General features: G+C 41.2%; 1 protein-coding gene across 1 annotated transcript in view; it reads left to right on the plus strand.

The window, feature by feature from the left end:
• The window catches only part of SLC25A13 (solute carrier family 25 (aspartate/glutamate carrier), member 13), an 83,023-nt gene extending 58,367 nt beyond the window's left edge, over positions 1–24,656 (plus strand). Inside the window, exons 13-17 of the mRNA XM_009330493.1 lie at positions 5,897–6,037; positions 18,310–18,448; positions 22,226–22,384; positions 22,465–22,555; positions 23,439–24,656. Coding sequence (XP_009328768.1) covers positions 5,897–6,037; positions 18,310–18,448; positions 22,226–22,384; positions 22,465–22,555; positions 23,439–23,628 — 720 coding nt within the window. The 3' untranslated portion in view covers positions 23,629–24,656. The remainder of the gene's footprint in view (positions 1–5,896; positions 6,038–18,309; positions 18,449–22,225; positions 22,385–22,464; positions 22,556–23,438) is intronic.
• The last annotated feature ends 1,771 nt before the right edge of the window (positions 24,657–26,427 follow it).

Genomic DNA, 26,427 nt, shown 5'->3' on the forward strand with positions numbered 1-26,427 from the left:
CAATTCTATTTATGAGCACTTTTACGTGAGCGTTTGAAGGAGTTTGCTTTACATTTTGTGTACATTTGGACATTAACAAGACTCTGAGATTCTAGCAGTGTTTGCTGTTCGAGCTGCCCAAAGCAAAACCTTAGCCAGACCAAGAGAAGTCTGTTCTCGGAAGACAGGAAAGATTAGATGGAGAAAAACACAGTTCTGCCTGAGCAGCATGAAAGTGTTTCTGTGCTAGCCTGGTTGGGGTAGTGAAAAGCAGATGATTGAGGGCTGAGGAAATCTCTTCATGAGCTGAAGAAAAGGTATTTACTATATGAAATCGCATTGCTAAAGAGCATTATCAGGGTCCTGTATAGATAGGACCACAGATGAGAGGACACAAAATAGCATGAGAAGGCTTGTCTGGATTTTTGAAGCCTGGCTTTATCACAAAAAAAAGTAATACAGGACCAAGCTTTTGAGAACCCACTATGCTTTGCCCTTGATATACAGCATCACATAATTAAGGTTGTCACCTTTGAAATTTATAAGGAAAACGGTCACTTTGGACAGATGTCTGTTACTCAGTAGCTCTTCTGGTAACAGGCAAGTCCGTAGTGAAATCACCTCTGCAGCAACTCAACACAATTCATCTGATGCTCTTGGGATCTTTTGCCATACAAACACCAAGACTTTTAGAGGTAGTTTGAAGTACCACAGTGGCACTCCGTAAATCTGGCTTCTAAGTCTTGTTATGTCGTAGAGTTAGTATGTGATTTTGGGGTAAATCATTTAATAGTTCTATGCCTTACTTGCCCTTTATTATACAATGAGGATGGTAATTCGTCCATTCTTGCATCCCTTGAGTGCGTTTTCAATTTAGCTTTTCTTTTAATGACAGGGAACAATCTTTATTTTGTGTCTGTACAGTGCTCAGCACTTTAGGAACCTTGACTTTAATTAGAATTAATGGATGCTAGCAAATGCACGGGAAAACAAGCTACATCTGGAACTGGCAAGGAGTAAGGGCCTGGGACAGCATACGATATTCAGTATGACTGAATGTGATAAACAGTTAACTAAAAATTTTGGGACTTGCACCTGCTTGTCTTTTTGTAAATTGAATGAGTAACCAAGACATTGTAGACGATTTCTTTTGCAGAGGTTGATTTTGGATAATTATATAATATGTTGCTTATGTATTTTAATGGTTGCCATTAATTGCCATAATTGCTATCCCTGGGTGATATTGTTGGGAAATATTAACACTCTAATAGCAGTAGTAATCCTTTCTTCATCCATGAAACCTGAAAAGGTGATATGTGACAAGTTGTATGGGATGCAGAAGAAAGATCTAGGCTGACCGACCCTAAACGCTTATAGCTGGGAACAGGAAAAAGGCTATGATTTGAAATAGGTAATAAGGTTAATTAGAGGCACAAGAACAGTTGATGGTCAGTAGCAATGAAAGGAAAAGAATCTAGTACTTTCTTCTGGGATGGAAAACACAGAATTTTCTTCCTGAATTGCAAGCTGTATTCTCTTCAGAACCTACCCCGAACCTTTCAAATGGAGATGTGAGTGCCCTAGGAGAGTTGGGTCTGGTGTGCTCATTTCTTATCTAATCTCATAAGGGCACAAAATGCAGTTACATGAAAAAGAACAGGAATTTCTTGTCTTAGTGTCATGACGGGGGTGAAAATCTGTTTATTTTCAGGTAAAGTTTATTACGAGGTGAACACGTGAAGAAGTAGAAAACATTCTGACTTCTTAAACTGGAGTGTTGTTAAGTGGTTGTTATTAAACTAATTTTTTTTTCACTACAGAGTGGGTTTTATTTCCCCACGGACAAAAAAAAATACCTCAACTATTTCTACTTCTCCCTTCCGTTCAGTGAAGTAGGAAAGTAGAAGGAGGCATGTGATAGACAGTACTGTATTACTGCACAAGACTATACTGCCATCGAGAGGTGTTGGGTGATATCATACCAAGTGCAGAGTTGAAGAACTGCAAAAATGAAAAAAAAACCAGCTTGTTTTTAAAAATTCACGTGTGTGGATGCATACCTAGCTGTTCATGTGTTAAAGCACATTGAACATTTTATAGGCATGCAGAGCTCTAGCTGTGTGTGCATGAGGAGTTCTTGGATGATGTAGGTATTTCCCGTTTATTTTCTTGCTTTACATCAAACAAGACCATAAGTGCTTGTGATTAGGTCAAATGTTAAATTCTTTCAGAATAATGTGGGCCCTTTGTGGGCCCTTACAGATAATTATGCAGTACCTCTAAGTATCTACTCCTATAAATAACTCAAAATTGCAGGTTTTATTTTAATCCTATGATAATAACTGAAAAGTAATAGATTTGCTTTTACAGTCAGATTATTTGTTTCTTTAAAAAAGGATTGGAAGAGGTGATAAGGAATTCAGAGTTGAGGGTATTCAAGTTTGTAACTTCAGTATAGAAAAAATGGTATTACTGGGGGCTATCTGTATTAAACAGTTGATAAAGTTGATTTTTGTGACACTTAGTGGAGAAATAATTAAGCTTGAGCAACCTAAGCTTAAACTGTGTTTATTCTGGCCAAAAAAATAGTTTTCAAATTCTGACCTTTGGGAGCATATTTTAAAATTTTAAGATGAGATACACTTTCAACTGCAAAAGTTAGCAAACAAGAAGGCAATGTTCTTCAACTTTTGGCCAAACAGAATGAATGAGCAGGGTGATACGATGTGCTGATGATGTTTTGTCTGTTTTTTCCATAACAGTTTATACTAGCACCTTGAAGAGACTGGAAAAAAACAGATTAATGAGATTTCTTCCATTGCATTCACTATGCAAAAACTCAGAAAGAAGACAGAAGCCATGTTATTGTGATTCAAGCTACTGATTTGGAGATCAGGATATCTGGAGACTCTTAGAAGTTGCGTGTGTTTGAGCTAGGGGGACGTACACGCTGGGCATACAATTAACCTCTTTACCTCAGATCCCCTTCTTGTAAAACTAGAGTCATTGTACTTTCCTCACAGGAGCACTGGGAGGAAATATCATTAATATTTATGAGACACTTGCATACAGTGATGATGAATAACACAATAGGAGTTACCAGTACTAGGCAAGCAAGAAATCATTTCATTAGAAAGTATAGCAGCCATCTCCAGTTTGCTTTCCCCTCATTTTGAGAGTAAGGAGCTGCAAGTTACCAGCATAGACGGTTAAATAACAGGGCGATAAAAGCTCCCCACCGGGCAACTGTACTTGTTACCACCAGAACTGCCTCTGCACTGGTTGATAAACTGGCCTTCCACTCCATCGCAAAGCAGGCAGGTGGTAGAAACCCTCCTACTGAGACCCTTTGTCAGGTATTGTCGGGCTCATCGCTTTCAGTTACTCACCGTTTGATTTTTGGAGTATATCTTTGATCAAATTTAGAGGATGACAAAGGTTGTTCAGGGAGTTCTGGACTAGTACCTAGACAGTTTTGTGGAAAGGCTTCACTGGAAATTTCCAATGTCTTTCTTCAGACCTCCTTGGTGGGCAGCAAAACCGATAGTCTTTTTAGTAATGCCTGAAGCATGCAGGTCTCAGTGTTTTAAAAATTTGAATGCAACGAGCTTGATTGTATGAAGTGGGTAAACAATAGCATCCCCATTTTTCAAATAGCAAGCTGAAGCAGAGGAAGTCTTATGTGATTTACCCAGAGCCACAAACATCTAATGCTGCAAGTGTCGATGCAGCCAGGTTGGACGTGCGAACGTAAACATTTATATGTGCTAGCACCTGAAGTACTTCCCGTTAGTTTGAATTCAGAAATCATTTGCCTTTATTCTCCTTTAAAATCAGATTTCTTTAAATATGGCATTCACTTATAAACATTTTTATAGATTTTTAAATTGTTCAGTGTTTTGGTGCAATAATAATAATAAAAAAATTAAACTTAATTTTGCTTTCATCTTTTAAATTTTAATATGGTTTTCCCATAGTAAAAATTAAAGAACACTTCCCATAGAGTCATGGCACAATTAACTGCAAGAATATCATACTGAGAGAAAGTAGTTTATTTGTGCTAACATAGATCAGTTGGTATGAGTTTTTAAGTAGTGTGTTTTAGAGGATGGCTGTGGTATAGCAAACTTGCAAATGAATATTATCACCTGCAATTAGGATTTTATCCTTTTAAGAAGAAAATACGTGTGATGGCATGTGGGAATGCTTAGTACTTGTAATACACAGACCAAAATGTTTATTACATATTCACCATAAAGACCTTTCCGGGATTTTTTTTTTTATTTTGAGACTTTGCAAGATGAGTAGACAAGTAAAAGAAACTGTCTCAATTTTTTGTTTTGAATGCTTACTTACTTAATATGTTTCAGTTTAAGTGCAGAACTGAAGTCAACATATGTGCCAAATAATTTATCAGTCTAATTTCTGACGGCAACAAGAATAGCAGTTTTATATGTACCAGGATTCTGGTTTGGTAAAAGCAGTTAAATCAAATTATGCCAATTTGAAAGTCAAAACCAGTTGAGTTACACAAGAGCATGCTTTTTCTGGTCAAAATAGGAAACATTTGGGATATTTTGGGGGTTATGTAAAGACTTTAATTTGTAACCACACTGTGTATGCTCAGTCTAAGTGGTAGACAAGTATAGTTGTTCGTGCGATTTGCCATTTCTTCAGCACATTATTTAAACCATATTACTGTGCATATTTTTTATTTTGAATGATAGTTAATCTGAGCTATGATTAATTCTTTTAAAATTTGGATAATTTAAAAAAGATGTGCACATAGTGTTTACATACTAGACATGGCTAGATGCAAGTGCTTTTCAATGCAGCTTATTTCATTTTAGTCATTACCTTCTAGAAAAAAATAGTTCTTGTTGTGTTGTGGGGAGGGTGAGGGTTGCCCTTTGCATAGTTTGTGTGATTTCAGAACCTAGGGAAGGGCATAGCTGTTGGGCCACATAATTAAGAAATTGACAGAAGTTAGAATGACGCTCTGTTGAATTTGGGCCAGATGGAGTTTGAATGAGTATTTTTTGAATACACTTAGGTAACCTTCGTGTTACCTTTTTTTTCTTGTTTCAAATTTTTAACTCGGGATCTGTCAGTGTAGCAGAAAGGTTATGCCCTGCAGTACATATTGTGAATGAGATGAACTTTACTAGAACTAACGCGGAGTCTAAAATGCTTGTCACTGTTGTGTTTTAAAACTAACTTTCAAAATTAGTTGAGTGATGTCTTCCCAACAAATGGAGACTGACATGTTAAAACATTTAGCAGTTCTTGATTAATGGAATCCTTCAGTCTGTAGACCTTCTTTATTACCTGGTGCACAAATGATGTGGAGCTGACTCTTGAATCAAACAGCATTTAATGGCACTGAAACTGCTAGTTCAGTGGGGTTTTAAAAATGCAAAAGGTATCTGCAGTTCTGGTCTTTGGAATCCATGTGTTCTTTGTTTTAAGAACTCATGCCAAAATTTAAAAAGCTTCTGCCAGACTTTTACTCTTCAATAGTATGTTTTCACTTCCTAAGTACTGGCATGCACATCTCAGTTTCTTTACTTAGTTACTAATTCTTCTTTTCACTTCATTACTTGCTTTACAATGTTCTTGGCTTGTCAGTATTGCATAAATTGGTGTTGGTGAATGTATTCTTGCAGCAAGAATTGAGCTAGTGTCTGTCTGATGTACTGCAGTGTCCTGCAGTGGCTGACCTGCTTCCTCTGTTTTCCCTGACCGCTCATCTGGTGGCGGGTAGGTTTCTTACCTTGTGAGCTGCAGTTTATTAACTAATACTAAAACTCTTGTCTGCTAATAGCTTAACTGACTGCAGCAAGATTAAAAATGTAGCAGGACGTACACTGCAAATAATGTAACGGGTTAATGTACTGCCTTCCACTTTTAATTTCAGGCTGGAGGTTCTCAAGTGATCTTTACCAATCCACTGGAAATTGTCAAGATTCGATTACAGGTGGCTGGAGAAATTACTACTGGTCCACGAGTTAGTGCTCTCACTGTATTACGGGACTTAGGCTTCTTTGGTCTTTACAAGGTATGGTTTTTTTTAATATATACGTGCATTAAAAACCAATTATGAATATTTCAAATCAAAACATCATTTCATTGTTCTCAGAAACTTTCATAGGTGGACGTAATTGAACTTTAAAAAAAATTCTTCCTTATTATGTGATATTATATCTTCATTTTGCATTTCTAACTAAGGGAAAAACTGTCTCGTGTTTTTGACCATGTGGTTCCTGTGGATCTTACTAAGATTTCTTTTCTCACTTCAGCAGGTTTAAGTATTGTTCATTGAGGATTAGTTTGTAAATCCTGATGTTCTGCCTGGTGTAAAAATAAACTTATTTTCATCTGCTTCATGATATAGAGCTTACAGTTTTGGAGCTGTGCTTTTGCTCTTCTGTGTTTGATTCAGCAGCTTTCCCAGATGTCATTGGTAATCTGGTGATGAGAATTAATTGCAACACGATAATAGTGAAAAAATAGAGACAGTGGGAGCCCAGCATAAAAATAAACTACTAAAGCAAACTTCCCCTTGCTAGTTTAGAACATTGCCACAAATAATATCAGAAAAAGCTGCTTTTGTGGGTGTGTACTACAAACTCTACAATTCTGCTCTCTACATTACTGTCCTCACATAGATACGTAAATATGTAGAAGTAAAGTTAGGTTTAATGTTAGACTGCAGCAAGATTAGAAACATCTTCTGTTGAATCTAATAGAATGCATGCTGCAAATAATTTAAAGGATTAACATACTGCCTTCTACTTTTAGATGAAGGAGACTAGGTGTGGGGGAGTATGAACGGTCTTGGAGTACTTTGAGATAGCCATTACACACAGTATCAAAACAAAAGCTGTAATGAATGCCATGTACTGCAGAGCACTGTGTGGTGTTTCTTCAGGTTCTGCAGCCTACTTTTCGGGAGAAAGCTTTCACACTACCCATTTGTCCCAGTATTTCCAGTGCAGCAGGCAGTATTCCTCTGTTTCTTATTTACAGCAGTGCAACTGTAAATTGAAGATGCTTCAAAAACCATCAAATAAGCCCCATCCCCCTCCTCCACAATATTTAAATTCCATCTCCGTTTTTAAGCATCCAATCCTTTTAAATTGTTCTGTTAACATTACAAAGAGGAAGCCTGCCTGCGAGTAGATGTATGTATGTTTTGGCCTGGAGAGAAGTTGCAGGTTTGAATGGGATTTAATGGGGAGTTGTTTTTCCCTTTAAATTGAGTTGCTAATTTTTTAGGTGTTTGACTGAAGCTGATGCTATTGTGTAAACTCCTAGTAAATGGCATTATGGTGTTGATCAGGTCAACATTTACAACTGAAAACATGGATCTGCATGCACAGTCTGCATCCCTGAGGCTGTGCAGGAATGGAGGGCAGCCACTGACTTTTACTTGGACTAGTAAAAATAAAACATAAAACGAGAGAGAGGGATGAACTAGTTTACTAAAGGTAGCATTTTTTAGATTTTTTTCCTGAATACCTGCTTTTGGTGGCTGAGCAGAATTTGCTACGTTTTTCCATTCTTAAATGGCATTAATGTCTTGGGTTGTATTATGAATTGTTTCTGTTTTCTAGAGTAGATACTTGGTGAATATTGGTGTAAGGAATATGGCTGAACAGGAGCTGGTTACAGCACTATGTTGCATTGAAACAGGCAGTTATTTAATCACAAGCTACACAGTTTTGTTGGTTCATTCATTAAGTCCATTTACCTCCACAAAAAAAGCCACAGTTTTGTTTCTACTCTTCTGTTGTCTCTGTTTCTGTCTCTCTCCACGCTCCTTGAGTTCATGTCCTTTTGTATGTCCAATTTGGATTCATAGCCTACAAAAACTTGACTGATTTGACAAAACTAGAGAATTTAACCTGGCAATCACAGTCGTCCACCCAACAGAGCGCAGGCCACGCCAGAAGTCTTATGTCCAAGTGCACCCTTAGTCACGGCTAGCTCTGTAATTGAGCAGGTTTATGCTGTTGTCCACCAAACACTTTAGCACTATAGCCAAAAAAAAAAAATGGCAATCCTGTCTGCCCCCTCTCCTGTATGCCAGCAAAAGTGTTGGTGCAGCCACATAATGATCTGGAACAGGAAACTCCTTAAAACTAAAGCCTCCTCCTCCTTACGTCTTCGTTTATTTTGCACCCAGACCAGCTCACCCTGTAGCTCCTCAGAATGCTTGTACCCAGGCAAAGGGAGGAATAGTTTCATGGCTATTCAGTCTGTATCAGAGGAGTTTTATACTGCCTTGAGGTGCTTGTGGAACAGCAGTGTTAGAGGCAAAAGCAGTCTTCTCCTGAATGCTTGTGCTAAAGCTGGCAGTGCTGGTGAGGGCAGGCAGGGATTAGTAACTCATTGCATCAGAGTGACCAGCCCCAGTAAACGCTACCCAGAGACCTCAATGGTCTAAAATGAATTTCAGACGAGACTAGATTTGGTAGGTGCTACCTTCTCTGGTGGTGCTTCTCATAAATTAATTTAGTGAGTATCAGGACCAAGTGAACATCAAATAATAATAAATGTTCTACTAATGATAACTGAAATATCTTGGTATATTTGGAATGCTTGTACTCTTAACGAGTCAAATTAGCTTTAAAATTATAAAACAGGAATGAGGATTTTGTGTCTATCATTTCAGTACTTTTCATGCTGTTCACTCGTAACATGAACAACTCTTTCATTTGCATCTTAAGTCTTTGCTTTAGCTTTGTCTTTTGTGTCTCCAAGACACAAGGCTTGTATCTCAAGCCCTGAATGTGCTTATTTTAGTAGATCTAAGTAAGACTCCATACATACTGCTGCAGAAGAAGAAGAATAATAGATACTTGTTTTAGAAAACAGTTTCATTTGTGAATCTTGGAGTTTGTTTATAGGCTTAATGGGCCTTCAGGTAAGTATTCCAGCTGATTAAACACTGGTCTATCTTAGCCATGATTTAGGACCAACTGATTAACTTTCTTTTGCAAGCGTTGAAAGCAAAATTCTAGACTTTTTCTTTCAGGAATTTTCATTTGAAATAAATGGATGTCTTTTTTTTCCCTAAGTTTTCTTTAAAAAGTTGTTTAACAATTCAAAATTTAAATGTAATATTTTATTTCATAGTTGATAACAAAATTTTTTGGTTTCATTTTTTTTCTGTTTGGTATGGCCTGAATTTATTTTCTGTTGGTTTTTTTTTCTTTTGTGGCCGAAAGAAAGCAAAACCAACAAAAACTAACTACTCCATCAGTTTTGGTTCAAGACCATAATGTTCCTCCTCTTCCACTTGACTTGTTAGAAATTCCTGTAAAACTGCTCTAAGAAGGGTTGACTGCAGTTTTCTACAGCAGTTTCCACCACTGACCACCTAAATAATTCACTTCTGATGTCTGGATTAATGGATATCAAGTGCCTGTAGGTTTGCATCCCTGGAAAAGGTGAAGATGGCCACTGTCTAGAGGAGGCCAAGTGAGCAGGATGGTACAAGAAGCTGTACAGAGGGACAGGATCCTCTGTTGCTTACAGAATTTCCTTAAAGGTCTTGCTTTGAGATGGGAACAAGAGGGATTCCCTCAACCTAACTGTTGGCTGGTGAAATCCATGGAGAGCAAAGATCAATGATTTGTCTGTACTGCCAGCAGTGGAGAAAATAGGCTTGTTACAGAGATAGAATAAATGGAGGGATATCACATATTTAACAGGAAAACGGAGCCCAGAAGACGTGATGTTAACTTGAAACTAATATTACCATAATGATAATTTTTCAAAATAGGAGCACAGATATTTTTAAGCGGTTATTTTTTTGTGATGAATGAGAAGTTTGTATCTGCAGTCAGTCTGTATCCAGTTTGTATCCAGTCAGTCTGCAAGCTCATAGTAGAGCTGAAGTGTTTCCATTGCTTGTCAATGTGAGTTTACTTCTGTGTTGATAAGTTATAAGCCTCTTAAATCAGGACTGGTCATCCAGTCTGCTGCACACTGGCTTTTCTGTTTCTCTTGCCCCGCTTTGGTGCTGTTTCGTTTACCACATTGCAAGGACTGCAGTGAAAATTCTCTTTTCCCAGTTTAGAAAGAAATCATCTTGAAAGCTGTTCTTACCACCATAGATCAATCCAGCATGCTCTGCTTAGTTTCTATGAATCTTTTATGCTGAAATTCAGGTGAAAATCTGTAAGAGTCCCATATAGTAGTCAGCGAGGAAGAATGTACTTTCATTAATTATAACTGCAGCCAGAAGATGCAAAGAATTACGTATGTCGGTCTTAGCTTCATGAGGCGAATTCCTGCATGTCTTAACAAGATCTACTGCTTCTTGTTTGAATTCTTGTATTTTGTATTAATTTCTACCTATGGAGCACTTTCTGTGGGCTTTAAAATAAAATGCCCACACACCCCTGATGTAGGTAATTTCAGTGTTCCTGTCTTGCATTAACAGAGAAAACCAAGGCACAGACAAATAAATCTTATGTCTCATGTCAACAAATTAACAAAGGAAATACTATGTAAACCCTTTTTGCATCCAGCTGAGTGACTCTTGTATTGATTATGATCGTAATTATCCCAGCATTCTAGTCCAAGTGAATAGCCATTTGAGGATCACCGAGAAGCTGGGTTGCGTAGTTTTGATGCCCTTCTGTATTAGTTAGGTTAATATTCTTTTGGGTCATTAATTGGCATGTTAACGTGGTGCTCTCCTGTGCTAGTGACACAAAACAATTCACAGTAGTACTCTGCCGAGATCTCTGCTCTGTGCTCAGCTCTGCTTGTGCACGTGATGTTAGAATCAGAATAATTTGTGTTGAAAGCCAGTCTGGAGGTCATGAGGGCAACCCGATCCAGTATTTGACCACCTTCATGGTTTAAAACAAACAAACAAAACCAAAAAACCCTCACCCTTTTTCTAATGCCTAATTGGAATTGGTCATGTTCCAGCTTCTGTCCATTGCCTCTAATCCTTCCACTGTGCACCTCCAAGAGTTGTCTTCCCTGCACCCTCCCTTTAAGTAGCTGAAGAGAGCAAAAAGGTCTCCCCCTAGCCTGGTCTTCTCAGAGTTGAGCACACTGAGTTCCTTTCGCCTCTCCTCATACACCATGGGCCACCCAGCTGACTTGGTGGCCCTGCACTGGACTCACTCCAGTGTGGCAATGTCTTTCTTGCACTGGAGAGACCAGAACTGGACACAGGACTCCAGATGCAGTCTCACTAGTACTGAATGAAAGGGAATAATCACTTCCCTGGAACCCTTGCTACTACAACCCAGGGTGTGGCTGTCTGTCTTCACTGCAAAGAGGCATTGCTGACCCATACTCAACTTGGCCACCAGTACCCTCCAAACTTTTTCTCCAAAGCTGCTTTCTGGCCACTCAGCCTCGGCCTGTACTGCTGCATAGGGCTATTCCAATCCAGATGCAGGACCTTGCGTTTGCTGAGTTGAACTTCATGATGTTCATGTCAGCCTATTTCTCCATCCTGTGAAGGTCTGTCTGAATAGCAGCCTTGCCCTATAGCACACTAGCTACTCCCCCGATTCAGTATCATCCACTAATCTGCTGAGAGTGCAGCTCATGTTCCACTGATTTAGCCATGAAGATAGTATAGCAGACCATCTCAAAAGCCTTGCTCATAGTCAAGGTGTACAACATCCATTGCTGTCCCCTCATCCACAGGTCTGGCAAACAGATTGGTCAGCCATGATTTGGTAAATCCATATTGGTTGTTCCCAATCTCTCTCTTGCCCTTCATATGCTTGGAAATGCAGGAGCATTTGCTCCATAAACCTCCCAGAGACAGAGGTGTGCCCAAACAGCTTGTAGTTTCCTAGATCTTCCCTCTTGCTCTTCTTCAAGATGAGTGTGATATTTGTCTTTTTCCAGCCATCAGAACCCCCTTGACTGACTTGACCTTTTGAAGGTAATAACAGCCTCACAACGACATCAGCCAGCTATCTCGGCACCATTGGAGGTATCTCTTCTGGTCTCGTGGATTGTGTATGTGCAGATGGCTTAAGTGCTCTGTCTGTAGGTAATGCTGTGCTCCTGCAGACTTTTCTGGTAAGCTCATGGAGCTGAGAGGCCTGAGGGCAGATTTTACTAGTAAAAAGCAAGGCAAAAGTAATTTCTCTGCCTTTTCCATGTACTTTGTCACTAGGTTTCCTGCCTCCATTGAGCAACAGCCTCACAATTTATTTAGTTGTCCTTTTGCTGCTGATGTTCTTACAGAAGCCCCTTTTACTCTCCCTTCACATTCCTTACTAGATCCAACTCCAGGTGGCCCTTGGCTTTTCTGACTCAATTGCTGCATGCCCAAGCAGTGGTTCTGTACTTCTCCTGGATAGCCCATACCCACCTCTGCTTCCTTTTTACTTTCTTCATTTGAGCTCAATCATGAGTTTCCTGTTCGTCCATGCTGGCCTTCTGACATGGTTGCTCGGCCTTCTGCACAGCGGAATGGACCATCCTAGTGCTTTGAGGAGACTGTCCTTGAAGATCAGTATTATCTTGGTGTACCTTTGTAACTCTAAAAGTTTTTATTTGGGGGGAAATTGCCATCACGGTGCATAGAGGTCCAGGTCAGATAATTTAGATCTCCTCTCCTTCTCTTCCTTCCCCACCAAAGGACTAAAGACCAGTAAGTCTGGAAGAAGATACCTTTTTTTCCACTTCAACTAATTGTCCATCATAATAAGTACAATAATTTAAAGTCAAAGCTTCCTCCCAGACTCACTGCACCTTCACTGGGTGTTCAGATACTAGCAATTCTGTAATGATATGCATCTTAGAAATAAAATGCATGTTAATTCCATCAATAAAAAGATTTGACACATACAGCTCGTTAAGCTAACTGCTGGGTTGAAGCCCTGTAGTTCTTTAAAGCTAGAAAACAAATATTTTTTCTGCCTTTGTCTAAAATCCTGAACTACTTGTGTAAATAAGTATTTTAAAACACTGTACTTCTCAAAACCCAGCTGCTCCTTTGGGGAGGCATATAACAGCGCTTTTGCAGAAGGAATTTGTTTCCTCTGTTTGTCTTCTTTCTGCCAGTAATTGTTGCTGTGAAAGCACCAGGGCATGGAAGCTTATGACTAGTAAATTCTTCTTTAGCTACAGATGTTCTGTAGATGACAGTGATTCTTAAAAATATAGAGACAACATATCCCAGTCAGGGAAAATATCATTTAACCTAACGCAAAATGTCATTTATGTTGGCAGAAATGGGAAAGGATACATGTCTGGTTTTCAATATTTTTAACAGATTTTATTTAATTTCTGGTCACAGTTGAATATTGAAGTAATTGTACAAGATTAGCTAATACATTTTCTGTGTTCTGCCTGTCTCACACAGTAATATGCATAAAGTCCCGTTAAAGTCAGTTGAATTTAAATTCTATTGGTTTCAAAAGACATCTTTAAAGCGCTTATGTAAATACACATTGTAAGTACACCTGCTTATTTTGTACATCATAGAAACTCATATCCATATAATATCTGCCATAAAATGTTTCATAAATATTACTCTTTTTATAAGTAATCATTCTGAATAGTGCTTTGCAGCATAATAGACAGTGCCACTCCATAATTTTGCACAACAAAGTTACTCTCTGATCCCAAGAAGACGGTAAATAATGCGGTAGTAAATGATTCTTTGAGGAGAGGATACTTTGGTTGTGGTAATGTTTATGATTACAATTACTAGAAGGTATTTAGCTCAGATTTGTGCTTTGGCTGATATCGCCAACACAGTTTGCATTTCCAAAACTAGTCAGAAAAGCTTCCAAAAGTCTCTTCATTTTTTTTTTGACAACTTCATAAACAGGCTTCTGGTGTGTTGACCTGGAAAGTGTAATCTCAGGTGACAGGATGTGTACCAAGCTCCCACCTGGTCTCTTTGATAACAGCTGAGGTATTTCACCTCTTGACGTTGTGGGTTTACAGCAGGATGATAAACATACGAAACAGAGTAGTAAAAGTTTTGAGTTACATTAATTTGCCTCCACCATGCCTATTTGTAACTGTGTTCTCATGTGCGAGAACCTGCTCTTCAGAAATTTTCTTTGAAAATAACCAAAAAAAAGCCCTTCCAACTAAGAAGTGCTATAATTTTTGTCTGCAAACTGAATCTGAATTGCTGGCACAGCATTTGAAATTAGCATTTTATTCCTCTAACGATGTGCTAAATCAGTTTCATATTTTGGTTGGTATAAATATATCTGAATAAAAACCTGTAGCAGCTTTTAAGGCAATGTCATTTTACAGTAGAAGAAATTACAGCCCTTGAAAGCGAATGCCAGTTATATTTGACTGACTGTTACAAAACCTGTTAGGTGCTGTTAGGGCTCTGATTCCAAAGGGTTAAGTCTGTAGCAAAACCCAAGAAGAATGCAAAATGATGAAGAAATGACATGCTGCCTATTGTTTGTAGCTATAGGATCAAAATAACAATTATACATGCCAAATAAATTCTAAACCTGTAAAGGAGAAAAAGAGGGGGTGGCTGTAAGTACAGGTGCCAGGAGCATTAAATAACCCTCTCAGACAAGGTGCACCACTGTTGTCTTGAATGCTGCTAGGTCCCCCCCGTCTGGCATTTTTCCCCCTGCACTAGACAATGTGCATTCACTGCAGGAGACTAGGTTAAGCCTGCGTCTCCCAGACCTGCCGGCTCCTTCTGCCCAACCCGACACAGAGGTGCCTTTGTCAGTATAATTACCCTCCCCTTGTAGTAGAAATAGTTTGTTTAGAGCCTTATTTGCAGGTAGAGCTGGTATAAGCAGGAATTAGCATGCTAAAGAACCTGCCCCAGCACTGACTTGGGCTGATTTATCTGAATCTTTGACAATCAGGGTTTTTTTTCCTCAGTTGGTTTATTCAGTGAGATACTATCCGAGATTAAGAGCTTTAAGGTTATTAAAGAGATTGAAGATGGGAGCCAACTGGCTGTTGTGTGAGGGAGGCGCATGTCATGGTGTGTAGGATCTCCCAACAATTTCATGCCTGGCAGGTCTGCACCTTGGCTGCCAGAATAAACTCGGGCGGATGATCCTTACAGCTTTCTGGGGATTGATTAAAACTCCTTTTGGCTTTCAGCACGTTGTCCACATCAAAAAGGTGCGAGAACTAAAATAAATGTTTCTTTTGCTTTTCAAGATACTGTGGCCAATCTCCCTAAGCCTTCCTAATTGGCCTAGGCTGGTTGCGGATGATTAACTTGAAGTTAAATGAGGCCTGCTTTTAAACATGCTTTCCCAGACTTTAAACGGAACGATGGGGGGAAACTTTAGACTGTTGCGATGCTGGACCGGAGCCAAGCTGGGTTATTATTAAAGTGGATCCAAGTTTTGATCCAGGTTTTGTTTACGCTGAGCCAACTAAGTTGATGGACATCCCTCCCTCTCTGCGTACCTGAACATATATTAGTGATATTAACAATATGCCATTTCTGCCCCATGAAAAAGAGCCTCTTAATGAAGGGGGAGGAGTATTAGCAGCTCGGGTTAAGAGTTGCTCGCATTTGGAGTTTATTGATTTCTGTAAGTTATTTTAACTATGTTAAGATATTTCAGAGTATGAAAAAAATGCGGGGGAAAAAATGTGCGCAGTGTTTAATGGCAACATTGCAAAGAAAATAAAAGTAATGTGCCCTGAGGGCGAAGGCAGCAAGGAGATTTGCTCTGAGGAAAAGCATGCTCTAAAAATAAATCTTTGAAGAAACCATGTTGGTCTGTGAATGTTTCGTTAGTGAGTTTCATAATTTTTCTGTGAGGTAAATACAGTACAGACATTTGATCATTAAAAAGTTGTTTTTTCATACAGAACTTGGTAAAACCCTAGCCTTTCCTTTTTATGTGAAGATTAAAGGCAAACTGTAAAATGGGCTTCTGTTGCGCATGAGAGGCCAGAATTCTTGTGTCTCTCGTGAATACAAAAGATTCACCTTCTCTGTGCCCTCAAGGTGAAGTGTATGGGATTTGCAGGCAATTTTGAGAGGAGAATCCAGCCCAGCATCGCTTTGTTCCGTGGCTGATAACCCCATTCAGTGCGGGCGAACAGCGGAGCGGCTGCAACGGCAGCGCTCGGAGTTCCTTTATGGCATTTTCCTTAGTGTATCCAGAAAGGCATACCGAGAACCAGCGACTGGCAGCATAAATCAGACAAGTCCAGCTGAGCAGCAAGGCAAAGGGTCTTAACAGCAGGACTCACTTACCTCCGAATGGACTGTCAGGGGAAGCGGTCAGTTCTCAGCCTGAAAACGTCAAGAAATAAGCTGAGAAAGTGTGGTGGAAAGCAGCTGGGGTTGGAGCAGAGCGTGTTGTGCTCACCGTGCTCGGTAACTGAGTCTGTGACACACAGAAAGTGACTAGAAGATCTGATGGCCGTTTTTAGATAAATCTTTATTTTCTCAGAGGCATTCTCCGACTGCGAACTGCACTTACTAGCATCTCCTGTGAACTGGCTCGCAGGACCTGGTTTTCCCATCACACTGCTCGCCTGCCCCCGCCTTGCCTCACTGAAAGGCAACTTTTCAGTTTGACACCTTGCAGCTCTTGTGTCTTTGCTTGATAACCAGCATCCAACTTGGATAAGCACTATATTTTAACTGCTATTCTAGTACAAGCTAAGCTTACAGATATGTCCAGGCATATCATTAGATTTAATTAAATTCTGTGGATATTAGCATGTCCCCTGTGAAATGTTCTGGCACTGAGCCATGCTCTGGTAGACCTGCATACAAGAGAAGTACAGTAACAAGGGCACCCCGGGAGGGCTCGTGGATGAACCTCGAGCAGTTTCACCACAACTCCACCCTCGCTTCAAAGAGAAGAGGCTTAGGCTCATCCGCCAACCATTTCTTTCTCAAGCTCGGAAGATTTTACCCATTTTCCAAAGCTACCTCCTGTTTGTGCCTTCCTGCTGGTCTCAGTCCTGCTATGTTCAGGCTCTGGTGTCCTCTGGATCTCTATATTGAGGAAAGGCAGATCGCAAGTCCCTTTTGCTGTTGGAACATGGATATTATTTGGTATTTTATTTTGGTTGCCTTCCCTAGTGGCTTTTTTGCTTTTCCCCCTGCTTGAAAAACAGTTGATCGCTTGCTGCTACCCCAAAACTTTCCTTGCCTGTTTGCCACCCTCTTAGGTTTGAAGCCAGCTATATTGCTGGTAACTTCGTTGGCTGTTTGTACCACTTAGAAAATTGATAGCAAGGCTAATTTAACTGTAAGAGCTGAAACTTACTCGAAACAAACTGTATCACAGATCACCTGTACTTCAAAAATCACAGGTAAATCATCCTGTTACTGTTCTGTGAAAGAGTTAGTGTTATGGCCCTACTCTCTTTCTTTCCCTCTTTCTCTCGATTTATGTTGCGTTATCAATTGCAATGTCAGCATAGATTTTCCCTGAAGTATTTATTGTAAGTGGGAATGAGACGGGACAGACCTGTCCTGTGGCTCAGTCTTCTTCAGACGCATCCTAAACTCCCACTACAGGTACATGGCTACAATGTCAACTATTTAAAATTCTGCAAAGGTGTTATCAGAGTTTACTCCAACATATGACGTTTATTACCAGCAAATAACTACAGTACTAAGGAGTGAGGAAGAACAAGTAGACAAGATAAATACAATGACAGTGTTGTGGTTTAACCCCAGCTGGCAGCTAAGCACCACACAGCCACTCGCTCACTTGCCCAAAAAAAACGGAAGGGTGAAAGTGAGAAAACTCGTGGGTTGAGATAAAGACAGTTTAATAGGCAAAGCAAAAGCCACGCATGCAAGCAAAGCAAAACAAGGAATTCATTCACTCCTTCCCATGGGCAGGCAGGTGTTCAGCCATCTCCAGGAAAGCAGGGCTCCATCACTCGTAACGGTTACTTGGGAAGACAAAATGCCATCACTCTGAACGTCCCGCCCCTTCCTTCTTCTTCCCCCAGCTTTATATGCTGAGCATGACGTCATATGGTGTGGAATATCCCTTTGGTCAGTTGGGGTCAGCTGTCCCAGCTGTGTCCCTGTGTTATCAACACTGTTTCCAGCACAAATCCAAAACATAGCCCCATACTAGCTTCTATGAAGAAAATCAACTCTACCCCAGCCAAAACTAGCACAGACAGAAATTACTGAACCAAGAAACAATACACAGACACTCCTCAGCAGGGTGAAATAGATGGATCTCTCAAAATTTTGAGAGAAGGAATTGCTTTTTCTATAAGCCCTTTGCAACAAAACAAAAAAAATACGATGTTGGTCTGTTCTCTGGTGTTCATAGTTCATCATTAAATTTGCTCATTCTCAAACCTTTGTTCTCTTTTTCAACACAGGGTGCTAAGGCGTGTTTTTTGCGTGACATCCCCTTCTCTGCCATTTACTTCCCCTGTTATGCTCATTTGAAAGCTTCATTTGCAAATGAAGATGGGAGAGTTAGCCCTGGAAGTCTGCTCTTGGCTGGATCAATTGCTGGTAAGTGCCCAGATTTCTTTTTGCATGCCACTGTATTGCACCTGCAGCGCAATAGTTATGGCAGTGAAAACTTTGAAAAGCCCTGAAGAGCTATACGCATTTTGGAACCTTATGCCCAAGTAACAGAAAGCTACCATGCTGTAGAGTGAGCTAATGTTAAAAATAAAGATACCGTAAGTTCCTGGTATAATCACAAAATTCAGGAGGAAAAACAAAGGGAAAGATTTAAGTGCTGATGTTTTGTCACCATATATCATCTTTCTTTGTGAAGTTCCTGTGCCGTTTTTGTTTGTGGCTGACTGGTAAAGTTTTGTTGAAATGGTTTATAAATAAAATCACGGCATTTGTGAAATCCTTTATGATCAAAGGAATCTAATTTTGGTATGTGGAGTCCAAAAGCCATGCTGGCAGTACAGCCCTCCGAACACAATGACATAGCCTGTGACAAAATGACAATTACTTGCTACCCACAGTATCCCATGCAGTTACTTGGCTTTGTAAGGATATTACCATTACTTTTTTTTTTATATTAAACAAAACAGAAAAGCTTAAAAACCTTTCTGTTGTGCTATAGGTTGCTGCTTCCTACTGTATCCAGATATGACAGAGATGCTGAGTGTGATCTTGAGCACTTGCTTGTTCTAGTCTGCTACATAGTGGATAGGAGAGCCAAATCATGCTTAACTTGTCACAGATGCATTTAACTTGAGTGTGCCAGAGCCTCAGGGAAAAAGATGGAGGAAAAAGGCTTTGTAGGCTTAGCTTGCCTTTGTGTCCGCTGTGTAGCTGGTCCCTGGCACAGTACCCAGCTTCCACACCCAAAGGGGACCACCATTTGGTAGCTGCCTCCTGGAGAGGGCAGCTTGAGAGTCCTGCTCCTGCTATGTCCAAGGTTTTCCCTTCAGGAAAAAAATAGGCTTGAAAATTCATACGACGAGACCTTTGGGGGAGTGTGTAGCAAACTGGAGGGCTCCCATCAGCAGGTATTTCCATCGTGTTCATTGGGGGCTGCTTGGTCTCTCTGAGCTGCAGCCAAGTTCTTCCTCCAGCGTGGCCCCTGACAGACTGCTGCGATGTGCCAGGTGAGAAAAATGATGGAGTGGCATGAATCTGGTACAGATAGGTGGTTGGTGGTTTAGCTGTGTTTTCTCGTTTGATTTTAAGCTTTCTTCTCCCTGGGGAAACTGTTCTTGGTCAGGATTATACACAGGGTTGTGTCTCTTGAAGAGCCAGGAACCTTTTGTGGCCAGTATCTGGGCTTAGGATATAGCCAAAGCCTGATGGTGCAGATCAGTTAGTCTGTCTTGTTGAAGCATATAGCTTCAGCTCTTTGGGTTTGCTCAGTATTCAGTAGCTCATAGTCCAGAGGAATCGACCTGGCACTAGGAAAACCAGCTGTGTTCAAATGACTGGTGCTTAAAAAGACCTTGTCCTCTCTCCTCCCCCACCCCAAACCAGAGCCAGCCTCCAAGCCCCCCAACAGGAGCTTACAGCCAGCTTATTTCCCACCCATTTTAGTGGAACAAAACAATTTTTGAACTTTAGATCATATTTACAGACTTGAAACATAAGCTGGCATTTTTAAGCCAAGTCATTTCTTAGATTTTCCTATTTTTCTCTTTCTAGCCATTGTCAGGTGATTGCAGACTGAGATAACCGTCCCTTTGAAGTTCAGGCACAGAAGCAGTCTTTATTGTTGCTGATATGGCTTACCAAACTAGCTATAATGTGAATTTTATCCAGTGCTTCCTGTGAATCCCATCCTAGGTTAACTCTCATGAGCAAATTACACTGTTAAAGATTTAACACTCATTGTACTGTTTACAAAAACAAGGAATTTCTTTTATTGGGTACAATAAGCATGGTGGGGGTGTATGTGTCTGCTGTTTTGCCACAAGAAAGTCAAGGGGAATACAAAACAAAAAACCCCACCACCTCTGAAACGCTGGCTCGGTCTCTGGGCTGATGTCTCTGCTCTGGCCAGGGATCTTACGTGGTCATCGGACTTCAGACGTGTGCATGGCTCTGTCTGGGTGTGGGAAACGCCACCTTTCCACAGCCCGGTGGTGCTGGGATGTTCGAGCTGGCTGTGCTCAGATGCGCACCTGCCTCCTTTGCCAGTGGGTGTTGCTTGTGCTGGGTATATCTTCTTCCTTCTTGTTGTTGTTAGGGACACATGCAACATGCATGTCATCTAGCTTGCTCTGCTTCTGATTTTCACTGTTCACCAGATGTCTCAACCTGTTGTGCCGCGGCATTTTCTGAGATGATTCTATTATCAGCTACAGGATCTCTCCTTAATTTGCTCCATCCGCTTATTGCCTCCATGAACTTCCTTCTCCTCCCCTCACTCCTCTTTTTTATTGCCAGCTCCTGCTGTGCCATTTGTCTCATTTCGATTGTAAGCTCCTCACGGCAGCAACCTGTAAATTTTTATTTGTCTGTAAAGTCTTTTGTCCTGCACATATAGCTCCTAAAAACAGGATTAAAAACATCTTTAACTGCAAAATATCCTCGGTAATAAGGAATGAGGAATAAGGAGATGGAAGTCAACGTGTAGTAAGCAGAATTGTTTCTAAGTATGTCCTTTGGTTTTCCTTGAAAACCCTGGTTGGCTTTTGAAGGACAAAAGTCCGGCTTTAAACTGAAGACTCAACCAATATCCTGGTGTGGGTAAGGCTAAGCAAAGAGGAATTTCAACATTTCTGGAGTTCAGAAACCTTTACCGGGTTTTAGCACTTGCCTCCCAGACTGACCACTGTGCAAACTCAGCTTGTGTGTTATTTTGGGGGGTCCAGGAGAGGAGGAGGAGTTCTTTTTTTGGTGATATGCACACGCTTACATCTCTCAGAGCAGTCTGCAGGAAGGGTGATCTGGTGCTTGAAGCCAGACCATGTTGGTTTGGACAAAAGTTGTTACAGAATTATTAAGCCTAAAAAAAAAAGCAAAGGAGATTTATGCATCTACATCTGACCAAGTTGGTTTGGAACAGATGCAGAACGGAAAAGTAATAAAACCATAAGAGACAGTGTCTTCTGGGTACAGTCTCGGTGCTTTTTTTTGGGTTGTTTTTTGTTTTTGTTTTTTTTTTTTCAATTCTAAACATGGGCAGCCCCAGTTTGGATACGAATGATTTTAGAAATACCACCCATTGGTAATTTGGTATTTTTTGCTTTCAGTTGATTATCTGCCAGGGTAAATTTAAGTCTTCCTCCAAGTGTTCTGCTGAGGATGTCAGCTGTGGCTTTGCAGCTGAGCAGTCTGCCATTCCTAATGAGAAGAATGACCCTTTTTTTAAACCTTAGCTCTCATGCCTTGCCGAGCGTGCATGGCATTATCTGGTTCTCAGTGACATTGCTGCACTGGGGGGGGGGGGGGTGCGTGTACAAGCTATTCTAGCACAGTGTGCAACCAGAATGCCAGGAACCACAGAGAGGCATGAAAAGGAAAGGGAAAGATCGACCTCACCTCCAAAAACTTTGTGCTTCTTAACTATGCAAGTTTCTGGTTAGCGCTGAAAAATCCAGCCCGTGCCTCCCAGCTTGGCAGGAAGCATGGGATACGGTTGTTCCTCTAGGAGAAGCTTTCTCTGCGTGAAGCCACGTCCACAACGGCTGCCTCTTGTTGCTTGTTCTCCTTCTCAGCTTCTGCTTAAATCAAATGTGGCTCGATTCTCCTGATATAAGGACGAAAGGCACGGTTACCCCTGGGTGAACAAGGTGTGTAGCCTATGTGACAAGTCGGTGGTACCCACCTGATGATTTTTGTATTGCGTAGGTATGCCTGCAGCCTCTCTGGTGACCCCTGCGGATGTGATCAAAACAAGGCTACAGGTGGCAGCCCGGGCAGGACAGACCACCTACAGCGGTGTTGTAGACTGCTTTGCGAAGATCCTTCGAGAGGAAGGTCCAAAGGCTCTGTGGAAAGGAGCAGGAGGTGTGTGAAAGAGCTTTGATTACTACGTGATTTCTAATTGTGGTTTTTGTCACTTACGAACTCTTTTCTTTTCTTTCAAGCTCGTGTATTTCGATCTTCTCCTCAGTTTGGTGTAACTCTGGTGACTTACGAGCTACTGCAGAGATGGTTTTACGTGGACTTCGGGGGAGTGTAAGTATGTGGTGTCTGAATCTGTCTGGGACCCTGAAGCTGCACTTGGTTCTGTGTGGGTCTTGGTGCTCCTTGACATGTCAGAGACAGGGTCTTGCTATTACGGAGGACACGTTGCAAAGGCTTTGTAAATATTTAAGCCACGCTACACTGGTGGAGGTTAGGATGATACTCCAGTACCTGTTTCACAGCAAGACGTTACCACATTTTATATGTTTCAAGCTGGGGACCTGTATTAGTGTAAACGGAGACAGTGAGAGGCTAAATAATGGGCTGGGGATATAACTGCAGGGGAAATGTGACGCCTGCCAGGTCAGGATATGCTCTGCATTAGTCCTCGTTAATTTGGTGGAGGAGCTGTGCCCCTGATTAGGCAGGGCATTTGACATCCAAAAAAGTCTACAGGTGACACCAAGTCCAAAACCTATTTGTTGGAGCTTCAGCTCTGCCTCCTGTCTTTGTTGACGATACAGATGGATGTGCATATTGTTGTTTAACGTGGTCCCAGGAGCAGCTGCAGACCATTTACAAAGCTTTGGGGACAGTAGTTTGAAAGCCACCACAAAAATTGCTTAAACTCTGCTAGGTTCCTGGATTGGTTGTGCACTGCAGCAGAGACTTACAAACGCCTGCTCCCCCACACTGCAGTTTTGATTAATGCTCTACAAACTTTATCTGGATTTGACCATACTCAATCAACATGAAGGCTCTTGACTGTTGCAGCAGGTTTTAAAACAGGGTATTTCTCATTACATTGTAGCATTTAATTTAGTTACTGGGAGGCATACTCAGATGTCTCATTCAGCTCACTTTATGGGGGAGATTTTTGTGAATACTGGTTTTACTCTATGGAAATTAATTTATTATTTTTATTATTTTGCAGAAAACCAGCTGGATCAGAGCCAGTTCCTAAATCTAGGATCACACTCCCTGCTCCTAACCCTGACCATGTTGGTGGTTATAAATTGGCAGTTGCCACTTTTGCAGGGATTGAAAACAAGTTTGGACTTTACCTACCTCGGTTTAAGCCATCGCCACCTACCTCAAAGGCTGCTGCAGCAGTAGGATCCTAAGTTTATTGCTGTAGGTTTTTTGTTATTAGTTGGGAAAGAGCCACTTTTCTAATTGGTTAATACTTTGTTCCTTTAGCTTCTCAACATATAACAGTTTAGCTTCATTTGAGTTTTAAGGCAATTTTCATCTTAAATGTAATCATTTGTCTTTGTGCTTCCTTAACCAGATCACTGTGAAATTCTTACCAGTTGTTTTAAGTTTGGGACCATGAATGTATTTGTCCACATCTGACATGTGCTTGTCTTGGGAAGACACTAATTTTAGGTTCCATTTATTGGGGAGGGCTGGGTGAGAGCTGTGAACCAGATCATCTTACAGGCAATGCTCGGTTGCGGATTACCAGGGCGGATGTCGCACATCGTCACTCAAATGGAAAAACTCAGTGGATATCACGGTGCTCAAAGCGGAATGATTTTGACTGTACATGTAAATCGGTTATAAACTTAGTGCGTGTCTGTAGAGGTCAGCGAATATATACCCGGTACCTAAGTATGCCAGTATGCTTCAACTTTTTAAATATGTACACGCACAAATTCTGTTTCTGGATTGTATTATGAAGCTTTTATGTGGAACATGTTTTTTGTAATGGAAACCACATTTATAAATGTTTAGCTGTTGTATTATGTTACTGGTATCAAAATGCTCAAAAGAAAGTGTTATTGTCCATAGCCTTTGCACTTTATGGCAGAACTTTTGGCATTCTACTACACGTACAAGGAGATTTCATAACTAGGTGCCTATCTTGGGTTGCTGGTGTTTGGAATTCGGTTTGTATATGCACTTCTATAGTAAAACGCTGCTTGTTTAAATGACTGCAATAGAAAATTCATGCACTGTATCAATGGTACCTGCCTTAACTGCTGGCTTGTAATTGGCAAATAGTTGGTTTCAGATTCTTATTTACTTCATTGAGTCAAAAGAGATTAAAATACTCTAAAAGAAAAGATTTTACTTAATTTTTTGGTGCCTTGCACAGTGTTTAGAAAATAATGTATTTATGAAGATAGAAATAAACCTTTCAAACAGATGCACACATGGTATTCTGTTACGGAAATAGTGTAGTACATCGAATGTCTTGTTCAACTCCAGTTATAAAGTTAGGTTAAGATAAAGCTAATATTTGGACATGTAGGCTGTAAAAACACCTGCAGCTTGAGAACAAGTTACCTGAATTCACCTGTGTAGAAGAGACACCTGTTGGTGCAGCTGTCACTGAAAAAAGAAATTTTTCCTCAGTTAAAAACCATGATTGGAGTAAGCTTTGATATTTTGACCTTTACTTTTGGGGGGAGGTTAATGTGTTATGAACAGCCTGACTACCTTGTCAGTTGAACATACTGTTGGGTGTCTTCTGTGATACCTCTTGAGACCAGGAAGAATGTGGTCTTGCTTGTCTCCTTGGGGTGGTGGGTGGGTGCCTTCAACGTTGACTGTAAACTGAGGGAACGCATAGATGCAGTATCTTTGCAGAAGAATGAGTTAGGTGTGCAATATCACACTGTCGTACTATAACCTGTGGAAATACTGAAGTGAAGATCACTCTACTATTGTATTTGTGTTTGGGTCATCAGGAAAATCACTCTCTTGGACTAATTTGCATTTTGAAGTTACCAGTGAACTTCACTGGTAACCAGTGAACTGAAGTTACCAGTTACCAGTCGTGGCAGGAGTAGCATCTGCAGTACTCATGCACGTGAAAGCGAGGGGAGAAGATGACACCGACCTGCTGCTGCATCTTGGAGTCTGGCTAAACCAGTGTGCAGAGACTGCGCTGGGCTCTGACAGCTGCTACCTCTCAACCCTGTATATCTGAGTATATCTGAGTCGCCCCAAATGACAGCTCCTTCATTTCAGAAACGGGCAAAAAAAACCTGCCCCTTGTATTACTCCGAAATTAACTGACAGGATTTTTGGTTAAGGCTTGTCATAAAAGTTGAACTTTCTCATTGGGAGCTGCCTGTGCTTGACACTTGAGATTTTAGGCTATTTAGGAGCTGGTTTTACACTTCATCCCTCACTTTCGCCTGATGTACCTTGTCAAGGGTTTCTGTGGAAAGTGAGCAGCTCAGGAAGATGCCTTGAGGACTGAGCTGCACGTTCCCCTCGGTCCAGCAGAGGAAGCGCCTGGCCACGTGCGTGGGTTCAGCCAGCAGCTGCTCCCTCCTCGCACAGCCCGGAGAGGGGCACCCAGGCTGCACCGGCCAGAGCACGTCCTTCTGCTGCCTAACGCCGAACCCCAACACAGCCGGGGCCTCGCAGCCAGGAACGGAAGAGGAATTAGAGCTGAGTTATTGTAAGACTTGCACAACTTCTTGGCTCGTGTGATAAAGACCGTTGCTTGTGTTTTACAAAGCAAATCATAACTCAGACCGATTCCCCTGCCTACCGGTGCCCTCTCTGTCCTAGGCCTGGCAGTATATTTATGACTTACCCTTTATTCCAGGGATGAAGGGACAAAGCTCCCAACCCAGGGACAAAGCTCAGGCACAGCTCTCCTATGGCAGGTCCATCTCAGAAGGCCGCAGCCTTCGTCTTCTCCCTGGCAGGCAGATGGGCCAGGCTGGACTGACACCCCCACCACCACCCATGGTGGCCCTTTCCTTCCCCATTAACTGTTTTTTGGGGGGTTGTTCAGTCCTTCTGCTCTTCTTTTCAGGGCCAGTAGAGGATGGAGGTAGGGGCAGAAGGGTTGGAAAGCCAGCGACTGCTTCATTAACATGCAACCCAGTTCAAAACGTTTCAAAGCACGCTCCAGCTCTGCCCAGAGATCTTGGGGAAGATCTGTGCCCACAGTTGGC

Source organism: Pygoscelis adeliae, unplaced genomic scaffold, assembly GCF_000699105.1.
Source record: "Pygoscelis adeliae isolate BGI_AS28 unplaced genomic scaffold, ASM69910v1 Scaffold27, whole genome shotgun sequence".
In the NCBI taxonomy this organism is placed as follows: domain Eukaryota; kingdom Metazoa; phylum Chordata; class Aves; order Sphenisciformes; family Spheniscidae; genus Pygoscelis; species Pygoscelis adeliae.